The sequence below is a fragment of the Elephantulus edwardii genome, unplaced genomic scaffold (genome assembly GCF_000299155.1).
Source record: "Elephantulus edwardii isolate Elephantulus edwardi_28Jun2011 unplaced genomic scaffold, EleEdw1.0 scaffold00063, whole genome shotgun sequence".
NCBI classification, from domain to species: domain Eukaryota; kingdom Metazoa; phylum Chordata; class Mammalia; order Macroscelidea; family Macroscelididae; genus Elephantulus; species Elephantulus edwardii.
The window spans coordinates 5923058-5949349 of record NW_006399813.1 but is presented as its reverse complement, the minus strand read 5'-3'; the positions used below and the strand labels follow the sequence as shown (position 1 = coordinate 5949349).

At 45.1% G+C, this 26292-nt stretch overlaps 1 protein-coding gene across 3 annotated transcripts in view; it reads right to left on the bottom strand.

Moving 5' to 3' along the window:
• SRGAP2 (SLIT-ROBO Rho GTPase activating protein 2) overlaps window positions 1–26292 on the bottom strand; it is a 306462-nt gene that overhangs the window by 71399 nt on the left and 208771 nt on the right. For 2 of the 3 annotated variants that reach the window (XM_006887927.1, XM_006887928.1), the window contains exons 4-7: window positions 22607–22669; window positions 13555–13770; window positions 12843–12971; window positions 1733–1954 (exon numbers count right to left, since the gene is read on the bottom strand). In XM_006887927.1, coding sequence (XP_006887989.1) covers window positions 1733–1954; window positions 12843–12971; window positions 13555–13770; window positions 22607–22669 — 630 coding nt within the window. Of the gene's footprint in view, window positions 1–1732; window positions 1958–12842; window positions 12972–13554; window positions 13771–22606; window positions 22670–26292 lie in introns of all 3 variants that reach the window. The other variant, XM_006887926.1, reaches the window with a different exon arrangement.

Below are 26292 nucleotides of genomic sequence, written 5' to 3'. Positions count from 1 at the left end.
GGTCGACCTGCTCCTGAGGAGCAGCTGGTGGATTTGAACCTAGTTCCTTTGGGATGGCAACACAGCACTTTACCACTAGGCCACCAGAGCTCCCTCTAGTGGCTCAGTGGTAAGGAATTGTGCTGCCAATGCAGAGAAACATGGTTTGAATCCACGAGCTGCTCTGTGGGAGAAGGATGGCCAATCTCTTCCCATGTGAGTTAAGTGCCTCGGAAACCCTGCTGGAGGGTCAGCTATTGGGTCGGTTCCGACTAAACCGTACACAATAACAACCACAAGCCCAAATACAGGAAGCTTTGGCGGCTTAGTGGTTGGCACTGCCAACCCAAACGCATGTGTGGTTTGAACCCACGGCTGTTTCAGGGGAGAAAGATGGACAATCTCCTCCTGTGCAACTCACTGCCTCTGAAAACCCACCAGAGTCAGGTATGAGTCAGTTCCTCCTCTACAGAACACAACAAGAAGCAGCTTAAATATACCTTCCTTTGATTTAGCCACAGAATAAAACGGGATTCCTACCAGTAAGGGTGAGGTTCACGCTGGTTAGTAACGTACTAGAAGTGGAACCACAAAAACGGAATAAAAAACCGAGTGTCTCACTTCAGTCCCTCTTGTTTCAATCAAAAGAAGCTCTGCTCGGCTCGCAAAGTGGGTTAAATACTGCTGCTAACATGAAGGCCAGTGGTTCAAACCCACCAAATGCTCTATAGGAGAAAGATGGAACAGTGAAATCCCAGTAAGATTTACACCCTTCAGGATTCGACAAGGTCCTGTAAGGTTAGAGTTGAAATCAACTTGATGGTGTGTTTCGGTTTTTTAGTTCTGGTCCAGCCAAGCAGCTTTGATGGTACAGTAGTTAAAGCAGTTGGCTGCCGCCCAAAAGGTAGGTGGTTCAAACCCATCAGCCACTCCCCAGGAGAAGGATGGGGCAATCTGCTTCTGCAAAGATTTACAGTATTGGAAATCACATGGGGAAGCTGCACTCAGTTGGGCAGGGTCACTGAGTTGGAAATGACCTCATGGCAATGGGCTTAGTCCGGTTTTGGTTTTGTTTCAGCCCCTGGGGGTGGAGAGTTCAAAACTTGGGCCCTCACATTCATGCTCTCCTGCCTGGGCAGCTAACACCAGGCCTTCAGGATGGCATCTCTCCTCCCTGCCTTTCTGGAGGCATCTATTCAGACTTCTGTGTTTATTATCCAAGTGAAACTACAGACTTTATTACAATCTTTTAACCTCAGGAAAGTAAGATACCTCAGAATCCAATGACCAAAGGCCCACTTCCCTTGTTAACTATCCCATTATATGGTCTCTAAGACCTCGGCTCCCACTTCTCCCAGCGTCACTGTGTGGTTCGCCCTTACCCTTCCAGCAGACAAAACTATTGTTCTGAAACATATGTGCTGCCTTTTACCTCCTCTGGCAATTTTGGCCCCTTGAAGTGGCCCTCCCAATGCATCTCCTTAACCCCTCCCAAGTCTCACTGATTCCCTCAGCAGACTGGGAGATCTCTGAACACTCTTATCCCCAGTGGCTGTGTTCAAGGTTGGCAGACAGCAGATACTCAGAGAATGTTTGAACAGACAATGCCTCACATCAGTAGGAAAGACACCCGCCTGACAGGAAGCTAGCCCCAGACCTTCTCCCCTCAGAATAATGTGGCCTCATTGTTGTGAATCTAGAGACAAGACAGTGAGCTCAAACCCCCTGAAGTGTGGAGAGAGGAAGGTCTCACCATGTCCCCCATGTGGGGCTGGAACTCAAACTTCATAGGTGGACAGAAGACATTGTTGTACATCTCCATGAGGCGCTGCTTGTCACTAGTGGCGTCCAGGTTCTCCACAGCATTCTCAATAGCATCCAGACCTTCGTGCTTTGACTGTTCCAGGTTTAACTCAGCGGAGAGGAAAGTGCGCAGGGCCCGGTTCAGGCTAGCGTGGTAGCCGAGGTCACAACACTGCTGTGGGAACAAAAGGGCATATGAGCTGACCATGGACAATCCCAGAGCTTGGTAGAAAAGGAAGGTGACCTTTAAGGTAGCTTCGACCATGGCAATGACACTGGCTGTGCAGTGGGAAGAAAGCTGGCACGGTGACTTCCGGGATCCAGGCAAATTTCTCAGTTCACTCTGTTTGCGATGGACTAGTAGAGTGTTAGAATGAATGGTAGGTAGATGAGGAGGACTTATGAGGAAGACATGACTTTATTTAATCATGCACTGTGTTATTGGGTAAACAGGATTAAGAGTTCAAAATAAAAGAGGATACTATTTTCAGGTTTAGTCTGGAGATGTCTCATCATTAGAAAGACCAACTAATGAAAATGTAGCCTGTGGGTAGCTGAGAGAGGGAGAGTCCAAGGTACAATGGGGACTTGAGATGAGAGCAATAAAAATGATATAAAGCATAATATATATATAGATTTGCATGACAGTATAAAACAAAATATACATGAAGGAGAAACAATGCATGTGAATCTGTGTATAAATCATAATGTACATGAATGAAACATACTGTATATGAATGAATATATGCAAACCAATTAAAGCTAAAAAAAATCCAAACAACCCACATAAAACCAAAACCAACCAACCAAAATGTAGCCTATCACTCCTTGAAGATTACTATAGTTATAGAAGGCTACTGTACCAGTCAAGCCAGACAATTTCAGCATTCAGGGATAAGAAATCAAGAATGCTACAAGTGCAGTCAATTTACCCAGACTTAGAACTTTGAACGGGTCAAAAACAGAAATGGCAAAGTACCGGCTAACTCTCTCCCTGCCATTAAGTTCACCTTCTCCCAACATTCTGCAACAGGACTCAGCTGCAGCCTAGGATTTCAGTACCTTTGCCTCACATAAATAGCGTATTTGGGCCAAAGAAACTGAAACTAAATCGGAACACTCAGATCATGTAGAGAATTCAGATTTTTTTTAAAGACAATTATATGAAAGATGCAATGGGGTAAAACGAGCATGGGTCAAGCAGCCATGGAAAAGTGGTTTCCCATCTCTAAGCCTGATTCCTCAACTGTGAAATGAGCCCAGAGGACCAGGTCAGTCATTTCCAGGCTGGAAAGCAGAGCTCTAAGATGCTGTGACAGTGCTGGAGGGCTGCCCTGGAGAAGGGGTGCAAGGACAGCCAAATTAGGACCTGAGGCCTCTTAACCAATAAGCTGGGGCATCAACCAATAAGCTCTGCTGCTGCTTCTATGTACTATGTTGGGATTCTATGGAAGTATCCCTGGTGGCACAGTGTGCTAGGTGGTGGGCTAACTGAAAGGTCAGCAGTTCAAATCCACCAGCTACTCCGTAGGAGAAGGACGCACAGCCTTGGAAATCCGATGAAAGGTCACATAAGCTGAACTCCACTTGAGGGTAGTGGGTTTGGTTCTGTGTGTAAGGTCTGCTTCAAGAAAGTCCTGCTGGAGGGACAGTCTGGAAACCCTTGGGCTAAATGCAATTCCTAAAAATCTCCTCTAGCAGTGCACTCCACAACTTTATGACAATATTTCCCATCCTTCTAGAAGGACCTGGAGATTTAAATTGTGAGGTTATCTATACTCCTCTCTGAGGTCCAGAACAGGAAAGGAAATGCCAAAGAAGAATCCGTAGATAAAGACCATCTGTTGGAATGCTATTTCATTCTATATGCAAGCCATGGAATTAACTACCCTCCCCATTCTTTACACACACACGCGCACACACACACAGACCCCGATCATGATCACATTGGGAGAAGCTGCTATTGGGGAAGAACAAGCATGTGACATGCCTCTTCCTTGCCTAAATCTGACAAGACACTCAGCGATGAGCCTGTCAGGCTGAGCTCTGGGGTAGGTGCCAACAGGCCCTGGCAGGGCCTGGCTACAGCGGAAGAGCAGCGGTTACAGCTTAACTTGAGGCAGAGGACATTAAATTCAGTGGCGAGGGAAGAGCAAATGGAAGCTAGACAAAAGCCGCTGATTGCGAGGATGCATGTGCGGGAGCCCTTCTTCCTGCGGGAGATGCTGCTGGTCCCGAAGCTGCCCTAGAACCTGTACATCTGCAGGACTACCTCTGTGCAGGCCCTGATGATTCAGCTGGTACCTGTTAAGTCTAGCGAGCAGAAGTAATGGAGCCGCGCACAGGCTAAGCGTGTGTGTGCATGCGTGCTGAGGATGGGTGGCAGAAAGGAGCCCTGTAGGCGGAAAAGAAATCGGAGGAATGTGTCCGTAAACCTTGGCATGCTTCTGCTGCTTCACCTCTCCTCTCTATTCTCACCCCACCTGCTCTGATTCATACACTTACTGTCTTATACCAGTGTGGGCTGTTTAACTGCCTTATAATGCAGCGTTTCTTATCAGTCTCCTGATTCCTCAGTTTGTCAATTCAAAAAGGTCTCTATTTAGTCCCAGGGCTTCCTGTATACCAGGCTGAGTGCTTCATATTAATTCTTCATTCTAATCTTCCCAATAATGTTCATGAGGGAGATCTTAAGCCTCCAGACAACGAAGCAGAGGCTGGTTGAAGTTAAGAGATTCAGAACAAGGTCTAACAGCTGGAACAAACTGCAAGCTGTCATAAATTTGTCCATCCACTATTAGCTCTCTTTTCTTCTTCCTCTTTGTCTGCTCTAATCCAATGACAATCTCTGTTGAGAGCAGATTACTGAGAAAACATGAGCCTGAAATCAGCTGGGTGACCTTGACCACGCTTACTTAACCTCTCTGTGTTGCGTGTGAGGATCCCATCAGCATCCAAGGTGGCTATAAATACAGGCAAAGTATTTACATAAATCTAGCACCATGCAGCATCAGTTGCTAGCTATAATGTCCTCAAATCCATCAACTTCTGCCCCTCAGCTTCTAGCATCCTTCTTTCTGGAAATGTTTCCCATTCATCTCAGCTGTTGGAATGGGACCCAACCTTCAAGGTCTCAGCCTCTGGGAAGCCAGGCAGTCAGCCCTGCGACCCTGGCTCACAGGGACCTGTTCCCATTAGGAGCCACCCTCATCTGCCACTCTCCTTGGATGCGGAATCCACTCCCTCATCCTGTGACTGCCATTGTTATCATCCAACCAGAAGATAAGCTTCATAAAGGGCATGGCCAGTGTCTTATTCCTCCTTCACAGTGATGTGGGGTAAAGTGCATGTCCTTAAGGTGTCGTTGAGCTGACTGGCTCTTAATGACCCTATGGACAACAGACCAGGCCACCACCCGAGCCTGCACCATCCCCACAAATGCTGCTTGAGCCTATTCCTGCAGCCTTGATGGGTCTCACAGTAGCATTCACATTATCAGCTGATAGGTCAACGTCAGGAGCATAAATTCTAGCCTCTCAGAAGGTAATACCAAGCCAAACCAAAGTTATTGCCAATGAGTCAACTGTGACTCACAGCAACTCTACAGAACAGAGGGGAACTGCCCCCACAGGGTTTCCAAGGAAGTAGTCTTTTACAGAGGTAGATTTTGACACCTTTCTGCCAAGGAGTGCCTAGTGGGTTCAAACCTCTTGGCTTTTGAGTTCACCGCCAAGCACTCAACCACTGTACCAGTAGGACGCATTTGGGAATTATTGGAGCTCTGGTGACCTAGTGACAAGAAGCCCTGCTACAATCCCAAAGGCACGCAATTCAAATCCACCAGCTGCTCCATGGAAGAAAAAAATGGACAATTACCTCCCGTGCAATTAACTACCTCTGAAAATCTGCTGGAGGGTCATCTATAGTTTGGTTCTGACATGACGGTACACAACAACAACAACTCATAAATAGGCTGACTATTGATCTAAGTCAAGTGAGTAGATGTGACAACTGAAGCCTTCTGTGCTGTTCCTCTGTATGGACCCAAGGAAGGCAAGGTGCGTCTTAGGGACCATCTGTTGCCTCTGTTTTGCATGAGCCTGGGAGCCTCTCTATGCGGAGGGTATAACTTCTCTTGAAATCTGGTGGTGTGCCCTCTCACTTTCTCTTCCATGGCCCCAGCCAACCAGGTAAGTTCAGAGTAAGTTTTCCAGGGTCTGGCGAGACATGTCTATACGAACAGCTGACAGACTCTGATCCTTCAGCAGGGAAGCAATTTTTGACAAGTTCAGGAAAACGGGATTTGGCTCTCTCACTCATATTCCCGGGAGAATCCCAAAGGCAGCACATTACTCTACCCACAAGGGGGACAAAGCATGTTTTCTATGGTTTCTGATGAGTTCTGTGGCCAGGCTGGCTTCCCCTGGCCATGTCTGGGTTATATAAATGTTTGATGAAAACCTTCTCTGGGGAAATCAAATTTTTATAAGTATTTAATGGCAGCCCATCCGGATGTCTGATGACTTGAGTGGATACAGCTCATTAACCCTTTACCAGCTGACTTCCTCACTCCAAGATACTACAGAAACCTTAGAAAGCTTTCCCAAGACCTAGTTCAAGTTCACCCAGAAGACATAAACACCACCGTCTGCAAAATTTCCCACTGAGAAAACAAGTTCCCTTGTGTGTGGCTTGAGAGCGCGTGGCCTCCCCAACTTACCATCTATTTCCGTGGCACTCACGACAGCCAGCTGTGCATGAGGACAATGTGTCGTCCTTCATTTATCCATCTGCTTTCGGGCTGCAAGAGCCACGGGCGGACGGGGGCGGAAAACGACATTCCGATGAGGCCTCCGTTCTGAGACACTATCGAGTGAGTTCAGAATGTCTTTTTGGCCCAATGTCAGGGTTTTCCTGGTGTGTCTCAGTTGCTTCACGTGGATTCCTACAGTCTAACTTTAAATCTTATCCTGTACTATAAAAAGGAGGCAGAGGGTAGTCTCTGTGTCACCGTACTGGTATCAAAACAATATAATAACTTCTTTTCAATTGTCCTCCATGCCTTAAGCATACACCAAGTTCAACATGCCTAGGAAGGAAGCTGGATAGTGTGCATAACACAGACGGCAATGGACTGGAACAAGATTCATCCCATGGCTCAAAGCAAGTTCTGGAGACTGTCGAGATCAGGATGCCAAGGCTCCCAGCCTTTTCACTCACTCCTGCTCAAGCCGTCAATTCATTGCCAAAGCATTTCTTCCTTTTGTCTTTGGCCCTTTTCTTGTATGTTGTTGTTGCTGATGTTGAGTACCATCAAGTCGGAATCAACCCACAAGCTGAGCCTGCAGCAGGTTTTCAGAGGGAGTTAATCTCATGGAAGAAGATTGCCTACCCTTCTCCCATAGAGCAGCTGGTGGATTTGAACCATGTGCCTTCGGAATTGCAGTGCAGCTTCTTACCACCAGAGCTCCCCTTTTTTTCTTGCATGTTTTTGTTGTTGTGTACTGCTGAGTCGGATCTGACCCCTATCTCATCCTCCAGTGGGTTTTCAGAGGCAGTTAGTTGCACAGGAGGAAACTGCCCATCCTTCTACCATGGACCGCTTAGTGAATTTGAACTACAAGCCTTTGGGATTCTAGCGCAGCTTCTTGCTGCTAGGCCACCAGTGCTCCTTTTCTTGCATAGGGCGCAAAAGAAGGAGCAAGCATGATACAAGAAAAATCATGTGTGAAGCTCAAAAGGATCATGCTGAGTAAACAAAGACAGGTACAAAAAGAACATACTGCATAATCCCATCTTTGTCAAGGTCTACCACAAACTACTTAAGGGTGAAAGGATCAGAGCAGAGATCAGAGCAGAGATTGCCTTGTGGTGGGAATGAACTGATGAGCAGGTGGGACTTCCTGAGGTCACTAAAATATTCTCTATCTTAACAGGGACGTAGTTTACAAGTGGGTATGAATCTGTCAAGACTTCACACTGTTCATTAAGTTCACTCACTGTATACAGATGAAACGTCCATTTAAAAAAGTCAAAAGGCACAAAAAGAAGCAACCCTGGCTTACGGGATTTCTTCTTCCTCCTTTCTTCTCACCAGGAACATATTATATGACCAACTATGCAGGAAGTGCTAAACTTAGAAAGACAGACCTCAAACTCACTGCCTCCAAGTCAGTCAACTCACAGCTGACCCTCCAGTGGGTTTTCAGAGGTAGTATGGGACAAGGGAGGATGTCGTCCATGTTTCCCTTGTGCAGGTGATGGTGGCTTTAAATTGGCTGCTTTACCTCAGCAGTGGAACCCTCTAGACTCCTACCTCGGTTCCTGCCCACATGGAACTCACAGAGATACAGAGAACTTCTATTCTTAATGGCTCTTGAAGATCTTTTTTGACCTCCAACTTGGTACACAGTACAGCTTATATTACAACATAGGCATATGGCCAGATAAACACTCCCAGAATAAAAGTTTTAAAAACTAAAACAGCCTTACTACTGTAATACACAGCCTATTTACTATTCATTAACAATAAAGAAAAAAGGGTCAAAACCCATGAAAGTGAATTTATGACTCTCCTAATGAATTCTGACCTGCTGTTTGAGAAACACTGTCTTGGCACCCCGTTTACCTCTGGCACCGCAGTTCCTTCCCAGCATGCCTCACACGAACCTGACTGCCTGTCTATGAACACCTCCAGAGCAAAAGCTAGTTTGTTCTTTTTCACACCCATCGTACTGAGCACCAAAAAGCCTGGCACAAAAGCTCACCACCAGTAATTGCTAAACATTTATAGAGCAAAATCATGTTATTAGGTGATTTTTTTAATTTTATTTTTAAGGCAGTAACTAATTGTCCTACTAAAACAAAAAACAAAAACAAAACAAACATTAAACAAAGAAAATAAAACAAGATGCAACAAAAACTTAGCAGCAAGTAAATAGAAGCAACTTTCCTACCCACACGGCCTGGAATGTTTCCAAGCTGGACTCACTCAGAGAAATCCACTCCTGCATGCCCTGGCTGAACACAGAGGAAGCTGGCATGATTCTTTATAGGACTTCATACCACTTCTTGGGAAGTCAAGCTCTTAACATACTTAACAAAATTTTGCTTAAAAGCTGCATTGCAGTCCCAAACACACATGGTTTGAGGCATTAGCTGCTCCACAGAAAGATGGACAATCTCTCGTGTAAGTGCCTCTGAAAACCTGCTAGATCAGCTATGGTTTGGTTCTGACTCAACAGTACTTAATAACAACAACAACAACAACAACAAATGATAATAAGGTGCAAACAGTTTGCATATTGGACTGCTTTTGAAAGGCCTGCTCACACCTGATGGAACTCCTGGGTGGTCCAAGCAGTTAATGTGTTGAGCTGATAAAAAGTTAGAGGTTTGATCACCCAGAGGTGCCTGTGAAGAAAGACCTGGCAATCTCCTGCCAATCAATCCGTCCCTGAAAACCCTACGCAGAATAGTTCTTGCATACGCAAGGTGTTGCCATAAGGCAGAGCCAAGTTGATGGCAACTACTGGGGTGGGTGTTCTTTAGGAGAGACTCACCCTTGAGAGAGGGTCTGTGATTTGACTGCAAAGGTTGTGGCTGATACATCAGTGGCCTCTTTCTTTCCCGAGGTCAGCATTTAAGGTGAGAGACTAGGAACGTGGCTCTGCAGGGCCAAACCCGCAGAAGAGGTGCGGCAAACTAGACAGTTTGGATGCGAGATAAAGAGCAGAAACTGAGCTTAAGAAAGAGCTGATTCTTTTCCACATGCTGAGAACAGGCCTCTCTCCCAACAGTGAGGCGCTGTTCCCCGACGAGGCAGAAAGGACCTTGTTTAGGGCTTTGACCTCCATTGAAGGGCAGTGTTCAGACTGGCATCAACATGCAGGGAGAACAAAGAGGCTCCTGAACAGGAACCAGGGATCTGTTTTCCCAGGAGACTATGACACCCAGGGTATGAAGAGGCTGAAACCTACTGAATCAAAGAGCCCTGGCTGAAGAGATGGGACTCTATTTTGTGGAAAAGCTCTTCAAGTAGCTCTGATAAGAGGCCAGATTTCTATTTCTTCAGTTTTCTAGGGGAGGTGAGGTAGGAAAAGACAGAGGTCCAGAGTAGATAACTGACAGTCCCAGTCCTTCCTTAGATGATCACACTGGTTATACAACAGTCAATCAGTAAAGCAGAACCCCACAGGTGTGAGGGTGAAGCAGGTTGGCTCAAGGAGAAACCAAGGCAGACATGCTTAAGAAGGGCCTGAAGCAAACATCAGACATTGGCGAAGAGGCTGGCGAGCATCTTCTTGAAGCCTGAGGAGACTGGAATGCTGAAGCAAAATCAACTGGTTCCAGGCCTTCACCTTGATGACTGGGGGGCAGGTGGTGAAGGTGTATTTCCATTGCTTCAGTCTGGACTGATTTAGAAACTGGACTGTGTTGGGGCCTACAAGTGAGAGTCTGTGATACTCAACCACAAGGTCTGCAAGACACGGCAGAGACAAGAGGCAGGAGCTGACACATCAGCCAAGGCTCGGGCTCACACTCTGTGACATGTTGTTAGTTGCTGCCGAGTGAATTCTGACTCAGTGCAATCCCATGTACTCCATGGGTTTTCAGTGACTGGCTTTTCAGCTAGACCAGCTGGCTGTCTTCTGAGGCCCCTCTACATAGGTGCAAACCAACCTTCTGGCTAGTAGTTGAGTGCTTTACCAAGGGAAAATTCCTTGTGGCTGGCTCCATGCACATCATGGACCTGCCAACATGCGTCTTGACAGGCCATAACAAAGAGAAGGGTCAGGTCTCAGGGGCATCTAGAAATCCTCTTGATCTGGATCCTGATGTGCCGAACTACCCTTATGACGCCGGGATCCCTCAAGTACAACACGGAGATCCTAATACTTGTCCATAAGGATGCTGTGACAATGACATGAGGTAATACTGTGAAACAGTAAGTGCAATTAATTGTAAGTCGGAGCATCTTAACTTTTGAACACTAAGGTGCATCTGATTCAGGCCATGGTCTTTTCAGTCACTTGCTATGTTTCTGAGAGCTGGACAATGAATAAGGATGACAGAAGAAGAATTGATGCCTTTGTGGGGTTGGAGAAGAGCACTGCATATCTCATGGACTGCCAAAAAAATCCAAACACATGTGTCTTGGAAAAAGTACACCCAGAATGCTCCTTTTAGAGGCAAGGACAGCGAGATTTGGGCTCACACATTTCAGGACGTTGCAAGGACAGGCCAGTACTTGGAAAAGGTCATCATGCTTGGAAAGGTGGAGAAGGGTCAGTGAAAGAGAGGAAGACTGCCAATGAGGTGGACTGACACAGTGACTGCAGCAATGGGCTCACACGTATCAGAGAGGATGGCACAGGACAGGACAGGGTTCAGCTCTGTCATTCACAGGATCACTCTAAGTCATACTTGACTTGACGGCACCTAACAACAGCAACAATAACATAAGAGTGCAAGAAGCTGGTATAAGAGATTATTTTTGGGAGGACAGAAAAGTATAGTTGTTAGAAATGTGAGTTAAGTAATCAGACGTGGGTGCAAGCTTTGTCTGTGTTAGTTGACTCTGTTGTGTACCGTCAAGTTGGAACCGACACATAGCTGATCCTCTGGCGGGTGTTTAGAGGCAGTTATTCACATGGGAGGAGACTGCTCATCTCTCTCCCAAAAAGCAGCTGGTGGTTTTGAACTAGGTGTCTTCAGAATTGCAGCACACCTTCTTATTGCTAGGCCACCAGAGCTCCCGGTTGACTCTGGGCAAATAAATACACTCTAAACGTCAATTTGTAAAAGTGGAGATAATCAGCCTTCCGCCGAGGGCAATCTACCCAAAAAAACTGCACTGCTCTCGAGTTGATTCCGATTTTGATAGTGCTCTTCCAGCAGGTTGCCCACACTGGGAATCATTATGGGATGAGCTTGTGGATTTGAACAGTCAACGTTTGGTTAACAGTGCAATACACTATGCCAGCAGAGGACTTCCCTGGGGCAATCTACTTCATTAAATCACTGCTGCTGAGTTATAGATGACCTTCTAGCACATCTCCAGAGCCTTTAAATTGCATAGGAGAAGATTGTCCATCTTTTACCTTGGAGCAGCTCGTGGATTTGAACTGACAGAGAAGTACCACCTTTGGGTAAGCAGCATAGCTCCTTTGGGATAAGCCACCAGAGCTTTCTTTCCAGGGCATAAGTGAAGGTTAACTACTGGGAATATACCCCAAAGAGACCATAATTGACATCCAAGCAGATATATGCACACCCATGTTTATCGCTGCTTAGTTCACAATAGCAAGGAGTTAGAAATAACCTAAGTGCCCATCAACAAATGAATGGATAGAGAAGCGTGGTATAGTCACACAATGGAATACTATGCTGCATTGCAAAACAAGGAACTCATACAATATTATTCAAAATGGGTGACCCTGGAGGACATCATGCTGAGTGAAGTATCTCAGTCACAAAAGGACAAATACTGCATGGTGCCACTGTTGTAAAGCAAGACTGACCTCGGGGTTGGGAGGAGACTGAGAAGGATGGGTTCACTAATGTATACTGCATTGAAACAGATGAGGGAGAAAACTGTTTAAAAGGGAAAATTATTAGGTATTTTTGTCATGACAGAAGTCCAGAGCAAAGGTTGTATAGTGGAGTGGACCTTGGGGGAGGGATTGTAAAACAATGAAAGAATTTTCCTTTTACTTTTCCAAGAGGGTAGTGTACTGGTGGGGAGGGGAGAAAAGTGCAACAATGAATGAATGGAAATCCAAAGTCTCTGTAAATTTTCATTGAAATTAATAATAAATTTTAAAAAATGTAAAAAAAAATATGTATACTAAAAAAAAAAGAAAGAAAAAAGAAGGTTAAAGGAAAGAATGTGTATTTTGTCTGATACCTGGCACATGGTAGTCCCTGATGGATGGTGGCTACTGTCTTCATACTTGTTTTCAAGATACCTGGAGAATTCTGAGCAACGGAATTAGGTAACAGCTGACCAAGGTCCCAACATTGAAAAGCGTGACCTCGGATTCCTAGCTGGTACTTACATCAATAAGGTCAGACAGGTCGTGGATGTAGTACTTGAAGACAGACGCATTGGTTGCTTCCAAAGCCAGCAAATACTCATTCCGGGCTTTAATGGCCTTCAGTTTATTCTCCGTGTACTTGGCTTGGCGCTGAAAAGGGAACAGAAGTTCAGTCTTGTAATTTTTATTTTTTTCTCCTAAAGGGGAGATTGTTCTGAGATGAAAGTACAGTACATTCAAGAACCACAATTATGCTGCTACTCCCAGTGCGCGTCTGCCTTAAATTGGGTCCAATTCTGCTTAATGAGATTCAAGGGCAGAATGTAGATCAATCCAGGAAAGGTTAATGAGGCACCCTATGTCAGATACATGCCCCACTTTGGTTTGTTCTGCAAATGCTGTGCTCCATCCTGGCACCCCCTCTCACCTGAGAGAGATGCCGCCTCCCTGCCCCTGACCACCTGACATCACCAAACGCCACATCTATAGCCCCCCAGGTAACAGGATACTGGGCTCAGTTTGTGAAATGGATTGGGAAAGGTGACTGCTGGTTTGTGTTTATCTGCAAGAAATGAAACACTTGGAGTACACATGCCTCAATTTTTCCAATAACTAGTATTCCCCCAGAAGAGGTAGACAGGGCTCATTTTGGGTCCCTGTAGAAAAGCACAGAGCATTTTAGGAAATTCCCATGGTCCCCCACAGCTCCTCCCAGCCATCAGGCATTCCCCACCTTCTCCTTCATCTTCTCGATCTTCTTCACTGAGCTCCTCCGGACATGCTTCTCTTCAATGCGGACATTGGACGAGGAGTCAGGGGAGCGCGGGGTCTGACGGTCCTCCTGCTTTACCGATTTGCCAATCTGCTTCTCCTCCTGCTTCTCGGCCTCCTTGAGCTTGCTCTGGGCACTGATGCTGTCGGCATTGTACATGTGATATGTCTTCATGACCTGCAAGACACCCCCGCCCACACCCCCAGAGGTCAGGCCAGGGGGATCAATTTGCTGCTTTGGAGACTACCAGGCAAAGCCAGACATCACCCTCACCAAACAATACCCTCATACCCTTAAGGGAAAAACTCAGAAGTGTTTGGCTCAGTAAACATTATATATTAACAACCATTGCAGTATTTTAACTGAGCCAACGGGTCTCGTTATTAAAAGAACTTCATGCCACCATATATTATTTATCCCATGTTATTATCCTTTGTAAGCACTTTTATATCTGCCAAGTGCTTTCAATCGCTCAGTTGCTGTCCCACGATGCTGCGTGGCTAGGAAGTAAAGATAGCTTTTAGCTACCAAGGTCTGGCTAGGAACTCACTCTGCAGAACGTCACTATGTTCTATACCTCTTGAAAGTGGGGGAGAGGAAAAAGCATCAGAGTTCCTTGTCCTGCTTGGACATTCTGGGGAGCTTCATGGCCTGCTTGGTCCAGATCAAGCACCCCCTCTGACTAGAACAGGAATGACATTAAGAATGGCAGGTTCATTTCCTGAGCAGTTAGTTCCTCCAGTGCAGCTTCTCAGTTCATCCTCACACCAATTTCATGATCAAAGCAACAACCCTACAACCACTGTAGAACTGCACAACGGTTCCATAAGACTCTGGGAAGGAATGAAAGCCATGCCAAGTACAACTGGAGTTACCACCGGAAGGATGTAGTATGAAAAAAGATGGGTGTAATTTTCTCGTTTTCCATCAAAGGAGCTGTCTGAGGATCTGAGGAGCGCAGTTCGTTGTGTTAATGAGGAGGCCGAGAAATCTGGAACTAGAGTTTGTTTCAAATCTTCCCTAAGTACTTCCAGCCATGTGGTGCCTGCTCTTCCCTAATGAGCTCTTTTTCCACACAGAGAGCCTCTGGCTTCTATCTGGAAATGAAAGATGCTGGATAACAAACCAAGCAACCTCAAGTTCAAGAGTGCTGAAAGTCTGGTGTCATGAGATTTCTTTGAGAGGGAGGATTAAAGAGTGTAATAGGAATATTGTGTGTGTGTGTGTGTGTGTGTGTGTGTAAGAGAGAGAAACACATGGAGGAGAGAGTGTGCAATACAGTACTAATCCCTAACACTACTTACTCAGTACCTGTTCTGTGCCAAATGTTTTATGACTATGACCTCAGCTGAGCCTCACAGCAACTCTATGCAATGTTACCATTTCTACTTTTAAAGATGAAAGACATAAGGCTCAAAAAGATTGTCTCATCCAACGTTGCACAGCTTGTTCTTAAGTACATCCAAATCAGAACTGACCCACAGCTGAACCTCCTGTGGGTTTCAGAGGCAGTAAATCACATAGGAGAAAGACTGCTCATCTTTCTTCCATGGAGCAGCTGGTGGATTCGAGCCGTGTGCCTCTGAGTGGGCAGTGCTACTCCTTATCACTAAGCTACCAGAGCTCCCTGTTGCACAACTAATAAATTAGAAAACTAGGATTCAAATCCAGATTGGTCAGGCTCCAAGTCCACCCTTGCAGCCACTAAGCAATAGGCTCTCTCCTTCGCACAGGAATGGAGCTAGCGTGGCGGGGAGGAAAAGTTATAGCAATTAAACAAGTGAAAACTATAGATGGTCTAGCCAACCCACGCTGTCTTTTTTTTGCATTAGTATCTAAGGATCTATCATAAGAAAGCCTAGTTATTCAAGTGTCTTTCAGATGTCAGAAAAAAACATCTTCGTAACTCACTAAGGGCCTGCCGTTGGCTGATTCATAATAGCAAACGGTCTGCTGGTGGCAAGAGTAGAGATGCTCAGAAGTTTAAAATGTGCTTGTCGGGTAAAGATCTGAAGCAGCAGGGGATTTAAGTCAGCTGTAAGTGTCCTGAAAAGAGGACATACTCATTTATGAATGTTAGTTAGAGCAGCGGTTCTCCACTGAGGCCTATATTGGCCCTCAGGGGACCTCGGAAATTTTTCAGTTGTTACAACTAGGGGTTTCCTACTAGCACCTAGTGGATAGAGGTCAAGGACGCTAGCAGCTAATCATCTTATGCACAAGACAATCCCTCACCTGACATTATCATTAATGAGGTTAGAGGGATTCTGTGGGTATACAAGTCCTTTAGGATGACCTAGAGATCTGAGAAGGAATTGAGAGTAACAAAAATCAAAGCACCACAGAGTCTACATTATGCTTCATTTTGGACATGGGATGTTTTGAATAAGCTTCACCTTATTTTAAGCCTGATACCATTTCCCAAAAGTATAATAAGCTCTCCTTTGCTTATATTGCATATAGGGGAAGTGGTATTTAACACCTGCTGAACTGATGGCATTAAAAAAAAGCTTTCCTGAATATTTCACACATTCTCCAGGTTGAAAGTGGGAAAGTAGCATCTGTTATCCTGGTTAAAAGAAGGGTAGGCAAGAGGGTTTTTTCAAATTCTTTTCACTCAGAAGAAACCGTCTGACCAAGGAATTGATAAGTCTGAGGGAACAGTAAAAGCAAATGATTGTTAAGTGATTTTTAGCTCAAGAAGATGCATGATAAATGGAGCACTATAAATGAATGTAAAAAAAGAAAAACCAACCTTGCATAAACAGTGTCAACAAGACAACAGATGAGGTTATAAAAAACCCAATCATTTTTATTACTCCATCCCCCAAAGAACGTAAAACTCTGTGAAGGGAGCAAAGCATTCCCAAGCTGTACTTCCCTGAGGAAGGGCATACGCCACCTCTTCTTTTCAAGTGTTCTCTCCTCCTCTGTGGGAAATATGTCATGTACACACTGGTGGTGTAACAGTCAAGGCGGTTACACAAAGGTCTTAACACTAAATCTCTCCTCTGAGAGAAGATGGGAGAATTACTAGTCCCCACAACAAAGGGAAAACTGAGGTACTTTGAGACTGGTGTTTAAATAAAACCCAGCCCAGCCCACTTCCCTTGAGCCAATTCTGACTTACGACAACCAGACACCAGCTTTCTCCTGTAGAGAAGCTAGTGGATTCAAACTGTTGACCTTTTAACACATTACACACTATGCTGCCAGACATCTTGCAGCTTGAACTAGTGAGGCCAAAACAACTGGGCAAATAGGGAAGTCAAGACAGGGCACAGAGAAACACAAAGATGGTTAGGCAAATAAAACCAGAGAGAGGACTCAGAAGACTAAACTTGTAGTTCTCTGGACATCAGTCATTTAACTTTGAAAAACCAAAATACAAGTTCAAAAAACCAAAATACAAGTTCACGTCTTTGCAATTATATGCTGTGCATCAGAGAGCTGAACAATGACTTGGGATGACATAAGAAGAACTGATGCCTTTAAGTTGTGGGCTTGAGATGAGTGTTAAATATACCATGGACTCTCAAAAGAACAAACAGGTCTGTCCTTGAGAGGGTGAAACCAGGCTGCTCCTTGGAGGCTAGGATTGTGAAACTCTGTCTCATATACGTTGGGCAAGTGGCCAGGAGAACCCTGTTCTTGGTTAAGGAAGGACATCATGCTTGGGAGGGTGGAGGAAGACCCTGGATGAGATGGATTGACTCAGTGACTGGGGTAATGGGGGTAGGAGTATCAGAGACAGTGAGACCGGCTTAGGATAGGGCAGGATTCACAACTATTGTACATAGGGTGGCTGTAAGTTGCAGGTGACTTGACAGAACCTAACACCACTACCACCATATTCTCAAGCCCCACTAAAACAATACAAAGCCATTTTTATTACTAAAGATTAACTACCAAGAACAACAAAAAGACCAGAAGTAGAAGCTAAAATAAATTGATGGCAGGCAAGTAATAACTGACTTACTAAATCCTTAATGAAAATCCGTATAAGGCCCAAGAAGCGATAGGAATCCATGACAGGAGTCTTAAGAGGGACTGGTGGCAGAGGTATGAAGGCGAAACTAAACACTAGAGAAATTAGTGAACTTCTATTAAGAACATTCCTTCTTCTATAGTCACAGAAGATTTGAGGTTTACTCTTTCAACAGAAGTCTCTGGACTAGGAGCACCAGCTAGCTGAGGGTTGGGGAACTGGACTAAAGGCAAGAGGATCAACTATAAATGATATGCTGGATTTTGGGACAACTCACCCCCTTTCTCAACTCAGCTCACAGGTATAGACACAAGATCAGAAGCACCTTCTCTGGGGAGTCTGATTATCTAAGACCTAGAAACACTAGTATCTGGAGTTCCTCAAAGACAAAACTCAAGCAGCTGACACTTCACTGAAGTTCTCAAGACTATGCTGAGCCTCCAATCCACTAAGCTGATGGTTTTAGACATTTAAGCACAATACCTAATAAGCATGATTGAGGCTAAAATAAACAACGTAAGCAAACAGAGAGAGGAAAATGTCAAAAATAATCCATCAAGAGTATCTCCAAGGAGCAACAAGAGAAATGAAAGGCACTGTATCACGTAACAAGAGCAGGGTGTTATAAAAAGGACACACAATGAGATTTTGGTAAATCAAGACTCACTTCAACTACGTCACATCAAGGAGCTTTAATTCAATGCTCCTTCTTTGTGCACAAGTGAAAATAGTACTTTTCACCTCCTATTTTCCTTGATGGTTTAATGCACTTTTATGCAGATATCACCTGCCCACTTCTATGTCTGCAAACCTCACAAGTGCTATGTTAATGTTTTTTACCTGTTGCCGTGAAAAATTAGCACAGCATGTTAATAAAAATACCGGTGGGGGACAGGAAGGAGCAATTGGCAAACAAATGTAGAAGATTTCCATTATTTAAATTCAGGGATATCTCTTATTTTTCTGTGTATCCCTAATGCCCCACGCCAAGGACAAACAGGCAAGCAGAGCTGAAATTGCCATTGTTTCAAGGAAACATGCTAAATACCAGTCTGAAGTGGCTCCTCCAGCAGACAGTCAAGGGATGTATATATTCAGGAGAAATAAAAAAAGTGAACCACCACCAGTCTGTCAGTTTGTAGAACTAGAAAGTAGGCCGCTGCTATTTAAAATACCAGCAGGGTCATGTTTTAGTGGCGTTTCCAAACTAAGACCAGGAAGAAAGGCCTGGTGATCTACTCCTAAAAATCAGCTCATGAAAACCCTATAGATGATGGCAGAACACTGTCCAACTAGTTTGCTTTGGACATGTCATCAGAAGCAACCAATCATTAGCTCAGCATGTCTGGTGAGGCAGGTGGCTAGAGCAAGGGTGATGAGAGCCTGAAGGAAATGCACTGGCACAACCATGACCTTGAACATGCCAGTGATCATGAGGAAGATGCAAGACGGGGAAACTGTTGTCTCCTGTTGCACAGCAGGCCAAGGGGTCACGGACGGTAGTTATCTATCTAGCACCTCTAGGAGCAGAAACAGCCCAGACTGTTACAACATCTCTTCTTCCTCTCTGGACTCTTAGAGCTTCCTGGACGACTCCTTACACTCAGCCAGGTTATGTGGCTTCAGTTCCTCTACACATTCTCCTTCCTGTGGGAGGCTATGGAGCGATTCCAGACAAAGCTCTGAGTATAACTGAGGCAGGGAACTGCACAGCTCTTTGGGAGGGAGCGCGCCCCAATTTGAAAGGCATTCCTGGGGCATCAGTCGGAATATGAAAACCACTTAAGCTCTGGCCTCCAAACCACCCAGCTCATCTTGGGGAGAGGGCTGGTTGGCACGTGGCTAAGATGGGGGGGAACACGTGGGGAACTGCTCACTGGCCTTGCTCTCTGAATGGCAGCTGTGGGAAGTGGGCCCTGGCACAGAATGCCAAGTCAGGGAAATGAAAGGCCCTTCAGGCTGAAAAGAGGAAGGTGCAGAGGGGCAGCTGGCCACTTAGGGTGGGAATCTGGAACTCCTGCCAACAGCCTCTTTGTTTGGTAACACCTGGGCCCCATGGATTATCAAGGTTCAAAAGTACTTAAATTACTGGCCCTTAAGCAATCAGTCTCCCAAAAAGAAGTACTTGTGTACGCTAAGGTTAGATGTGAGGTAAGCAGAAACGGAAAGAATAGCTCTCTTTTTTCCAGGGCCCACAAATAACTTCGACTGCCCACAGGGTCACCGAAACAATATACCTTCCTTGACTTCCCAAAGCTGTCTTCTAATGCTTTTGAGAGGGAGTGTATACAGCCAGTATATACTTTCCAAAGATAGTATACAGAAGTCCAACTTCCTCCTTGATGAAACTCACATAGGGTGACAAAATGTGGTTACCCAGGACTTTCCCAGTTTCAGCTCTGAAAACTTTGTGTCTCAGGAAACTTCTCAGTCCCAGTGAACCAAGATAGTCATTCTAATGCCATGGTCTTGGTGATGTAGTAGTAGGTTAAGTGTTGGGCTGATAACTGAAAAGGAGTTAGTTTGAACCCACCAGCTGCTCCTTGGGAGAAAGCTAGGCAGTGACTCCTATAAAGATTTACAGCCTGGAAAATCCAACGGAGGGTCACCATGGGGTGGAATCAACTCAAAGTGGTAGGTTTGGCTTTTTGTTTTATTAGGACCAGTCCAAGGGTTATCTTGCCTTCCAGATGATGGGACTCTATTCCCTGAACCTGCTGATGTTCTGCAGAATCTGCCAACTCATTTAACTCTTAAGTCTAGGATGCTATTTCAGGAAGGATGACTCCTCAATTACCCTAAATGTCAGAGAATACGCAGATGAAATACATAGAGTATTAGAGGATCATAGAGATTAGGGTTATCCCCTCAAATCACATAGCTAGTCAAAATAGGGTAAGAACCAGGTTGCTTAATTAAGGGATCTCTCTATCACGAGATCAGAATTTCTTAATCTTGGCATGACTATTTTGGGCTTATTAATTCTGCAAAATTTGAGCCACATCCCTGGACTCTTTTCTATTAAATGCCAGAACCCTACCCTCCCTCAAGTTGTGACAATTAAAAACGTCTCCAGACATTGCCAAGGGCCTGTGGGAGGCAAGGTCACCTGGCAGCAGGACCACCCTGCCCGCTCTGCCTTCTCTGAAACTTCCCCGTATTCTTGACTTTTTAGTCTCATTTACATTGGTTCCGACAGGGAAAACACCAATTTTCCATTTTGGTCTTGGATAGATTATGAAAGCTTGCAACCAATTTACTTTATGGCAGAAGACGCTATGCCTAGCCAACCCTCCCTCTGAATTAAGTCAAACAGGTTGTGGTCTCACAGTGGCCAGCAGAGCAAGCGGCCAACACCGGATTGCCTAAAAACTAAGCCAGTCAGGCCTTTCTCAGGCCCAAAAAACAAGTTCTAGAATTTTTTCTCTCATTCCAACACAAATTAGAACTCCACACTTAAAGAAAAAAAAGACTTCATATTAGGAGAGTTAAGATTTTCTTCAGCAAAATCCCTGGAAGTGCTTCTTCCTCCACTGTCTGCAGTGACACACTGAGTTTGAGCTGGTCTGAGGCTTGCTGGTCATCCAGCCTACTGCTCCCCAGAAACAGATGCTAACAGCAGAGGCCCAAGGTGTTTAAGGGACAAGAAAAGGATTCTAATAAAGACGACACGTGGCATTTTCTATCTTAGTGGCTCCTTAGCCTGGGGAAGGGAATAATGGCTCTTCTTGGTGCCTCAAAGAGGCTCGGAAATGAAAAAGCAGAAGCCAGGCATGAAAAAGCCAAGGGGTCAAGGTTTCAAGAAACTGAACCAGCCTGAAAATGGTTCCCATCTGTACATTATGTTTGTACAAAGTCTTTTAAACTTCAACTGAGAGAAAGGAAAATGTGGGCGCTCCACCAAAGGGCACCTCTATCTCCTTGGCTTTGGAACACACGAGGTTACAGAGCAGAAATCCAAAACAAGCTGAGCATCACTGGAGACAAGTCAGATGACTACACTGCCATATTTACTTGCTTAACTCGTTGCCATGACAAAAGGGCCACACCTAAGTGCTTGGATCAAGAACATGGAATTCTCTGATCCCACATGCCTATGTTGCATGTCACCAGTGCCTGTTCTTCCTGTGAGCCAAAAAAAAAAAAAAAAGGCAGCAGTGAATAAGCGAGTTAACACGGGAAAGCAATTTCATCTCCAAAACAGGATGGGACAATCCTGGGGGATGACACAAAGGGCAGGCATGGCCCAGCCAGAGACAGGGTCCCAGGAAGGCCCTTGCTGTACAGCAACAGACACTTCCTTGGGGGTGTGTGCATGTGTGCGTGAGACAGTATGTGCCTGAGTGTCTGTTAACATGTAATTAATGAAACATGGCTGAAGGAAAAATCACCACCACCACCTCCCAGCACATAAAGAAACACGCATCAGCCACAGGCATCACGTGCCTGGAGCACAAGCCAGTTGGGAGCCAACTGTGTCCTCTGCTCCAGGCCGGCAGCCTGCTCCTCCACGGAGGCTTGGCCTTGACAAAACCCCAGGGAGCTGATGCAAAGCTCTCTTTGCCTGAACAGGCCCTTGATACTGGGGGCATTTTAAACCGTGCTTCCCTCCAGAACACTGCACTAGTCCTAAACTGGCAGATCAACTCAAGATCTGATGCAAAAGCTTCAGTAAATTCTTAGCATCACGAATGCATTAATAGTGCAATAGGTTTATGCACTTTGCCCTTTGCTTTGGGTCCCAGGGCTAATGGTGTCAGTTGTGTGTGGGATTTTTGGTTCAAATGGAACCAAGGTGAACTTTCACAGCTGAGGAGGAATCTTGTTTGTGGAAAGGATGTCTTGGATCATTTGAGTTTGCATGTGAAAGTGTGAAAAGTCCAGAAGGGTGGGGTCACCCCCAGTGGGGTTATAAGGCAAGTCCTCAGCGTCAGCTCTGTCCTCTTACTGACGTGACGTGGTCACAAGCTGCCAAACGCGGCTTCCCTCTGGTTGTTAGTGAGCAAAGCAGCCCATCTGATTTACCGAGTATAGCTCGTTCAGGACCTTCATCAAATCGTCTTGGAGCTGCTGGCCAACTTCTTTACTCTGCAAGGAAAGAGGAATGAGGGTTAATTGGGAAACAGAAGGAGGGGACAGCCCAGGCAAGAGCAGCCCTGGTTCTACAAACAACCCAGACTCAATTAAGGACCATTATTTAACCTGGCAAATCAGATAACCACTCACATCAGGCCCAATTATGGTCAGATTACTCACAGAGTTTTAATAAAATAAAATGTGCCCCTTCCATAGCTTAGCAAGGCAATTGTGTGGATGGGGAAAGGGTTGAAGTCTTTGGTTTTTTAAATGGTCCCCAGAGAGCAGGCCTGGAAGCCACATCCTACCCAGCAATTGTTGTTAGGAGGAACATGTTTTCTCAGATACACAGAGTCAAGCCCTCCAGCGGGCTGGAGAACGAGGTAAGGCGTGAAATAGAATCAAGATAGAAGATAGTTATAAGGATTTCAAATACCTAACAGAATAGGAAACGCCAGGGAGGAAGGAATTATACCTTTCATTTTCCTTATTTTGGCCCCCAACGCCTTAAACAATAGCACCTGAGTAAAGACAGGCTGCCAGCTTACTTTCAATATTGATAATCTACAGTGAGGCATTTCTAACTAATTAGTCATGAACAGTGATGGCTCTCAGAGTCTTAACTGCCACCACCCAGGACTGGCATCTATGCAGGTGACTATCGCAGAGCAGGATATAGACAGTATGAGGAAGAAGGAAGAAGGAAGGAAGGAAGGAAGAGCTACACCTTCTGCAGTGATTCATGCCAAGCCCAAGGGAACAGGGGATAACACTGATTGGCATTACTGGGTCACTGAGAAGGGAAGCCTCTGAGTCATCTCCTGTCAGCTCCTTCCAATCCTTTACTAAGTACTCAGAAACCAACAACATGTTTCTAACAGAAGGTGCAAGACTGCTAGGCATAGTTCAGGACCCAGGCAAATAAAAAAAGGAAGATGTCTTATATGGTCAGAACACAATCATTATGACTGACTGGAGAGAGACTGCCCAAGATGATAGCCCTGGGTCTTCAAGCCTGTTACTAAAATCATCCTCATGACTCAACTTCCAGCCAAGTAATAGATAAATCTGCAAGGCGATCAGTTGAACATCAGGGAGGAATAAATACACTCCTTAGAACAATCAATCATATACAATTCAAGGACACTAGTTTGCCCAGGGATAAAGCTCAGAAGATAAGAATGTATAGGAAAGAATAAATGGAAACAGGACACACAAGGAAAAACTGGGAATAGTGCTGCCACAAAGCAAGGACTGTCATTAGCATCACAAAACATAATGCATATGAATTATTAAATGGAACACCAATTTGCTCTGTAAACTTTCATTCAAATAACAATTTGTCTTTTTGATTTAAGACTCCTTTTTCAAGATGCATGACTTTATTATTTCTCCTGATAATGAAAATACTATGATATTATTAAAACCTATGAAAGCAGGAAAGAAAAACTCAAACATTTCCCACTGAACAGAGAATGAAAGAAAATTGGTGACTGCACCCCGTTAAAGATGCAAAATTTGAGATACTTAATAAAAACAGAAGACAGTTCTCATCCAGTTCTGTTTTTCACAGGTTTCACTGTGTTCATTTACTGTAATAAATAAGGAAATTTTTAAAAGGACTAAAAGAAAAAAATTTCCTAATTCTTACACTAGAAAAAAAAATTTACATGCATTACTTTGAAGTATATTCTTCTAATCTCTCTCTCATTATTTTTACCAAATTGGAATTGCATTACATACAGACACACACACATACAAACACACAGAGTTTTATGACTATTCTACTTAAACGTATGTGTAAATATTTTCCTAAGTTGCTCTTCTCAAAGACTATAATGCTTTTTATTTATGTAGCTCCTGTTTTTGGACGTGTCCTTCGCTCCCAATTTTTTGTAATAAAAACACCACCGCAGTAAATTACTTTGTATGTAATCTATGCACACATCTTTCATTCTTTCCCCCTGAATTACCCATCTGTTCTCTCTAATTCATAAACCTTAAACATGTGCCTTTGGGGGTAATGCATGACTCCAGCATCCTAGGAGGGGCTTCCGTGCTACCTGCTGTGGAAGGATGGACAGAGAAAGAATGCTGCCGAGGTCTCACCCACAGAAAAGGGGCATTTACTCTCTAGACTACTCATTTATACAATTAAACTGCTCTTGAGAAAATGGTACCAATTTACAATACCACCAGTAGCAATATACCCACTGCCACTGAGCAATATACTCAATGTCAACTCTTACCAATCCCATAGGACAGAGTACAATGGCCCCAGAGCACTTCCAAGGCCATCAGTTGTTAAGGAAGCAGATGGTCCCATATCGCCCTCCCACAGAGCCACTGGTTGGTCTGAACTAGCAATCAGAAGATTTTCTATTCCCAGCTCTTCTGCCGTCAAGTAGACAATTTTGTTGACAACCTGGCGAATAGCTTTTGCTTCCACAAAATGGACGGCTTCAGTTAACAGAGTCTTAAAGTCTTTTCCAATCTGTCTTCTAATAGTTCTACATGCTCTTCCACCTGGATTTTTCAGTCCTTAGTTATCTAGACGCCATCCACTGTAGTAGGTGTACAACTATGAGTGGTTTTACATCACACAGTAGATGATTTACTAAGCAAGTTCTTCTCAGATATTGAGATGCTCTACAAACAGATGGCTTCAAGGGATCTGTTGAGAACCTTAAGTCTATCTTTCCCAAGTCTATCCCTCCAAGGACCTCAATCAACACTGTAAAAGTCCCAGTCTTTCACCTCTGATGCCAACCTTCTCACCAGCCTCCTTCCCATCATAAGGAAAGCTGAGCTCCACAGAAGCAGAAGGGGCTCACGTCGTGAAGTGAGGCAAAATGACTCAACACTGGCCCCAGAGCAGCAACCTGGTCAGGAAGCGACCTACTGTATCCCTTCCCACTGGCCTGCCCTCCCACCTCCAGGTCAGCTCCTCCCGTCAGGCTCATCCACACTCTTTAAATGGTGGAGGTTGCAGGCATAGGCTCCTGTTGATCTACCCTGTTGCTTTACCCAGAGCTGGGGTGGGAGCAGAGACGGCATAACCCATAAAATAACAATTAAGCCCGGGCAGATGTTTCCTTTCATGTACTGATTAGCTGGGAGAAGGACGGATTCAACTATTATCCCTGTTTATTTGAACAGGCTGCTGAAGCGATTCTGACTTACTGCTGTGACTGGGCGCCCTGCAGTGTGCACTATGGGGCTGGACAGGGAATGCACGTGCAGCCAGCTCAGTTCAAACGGGTGATGAAGCCACCAGCAAGTGGGTGCAGATCTGGAAAAGAGGCAGGGAAGGGCCAGAGCCTCTCCTTTCCCACCCTGTTCTGTAATTCAGAAACTATAACCATGCGCCTTTGGGGGAGAGCATGGCCCCAGTGCTCCCCAGGAGGAGTTTTCCGTGCTGGCTGCTGCTGAGGGACTGACAGAGGGAAGCTGTTGGGGCCCCGCCCAAAGACAAGGAGGGCATTGACTCCCTGGAACAAGCAAACCTGATGAGGCAGAGCACAGGACAATGAAAACGGCAGTGCCTTTCCGCTCCTCAGATAAAGCAAAGGGGTTCGAGGCACAGAAGAAACAGCATTTACAGAGCGGTCTTTGTGCACGAGCACACAGTCTGC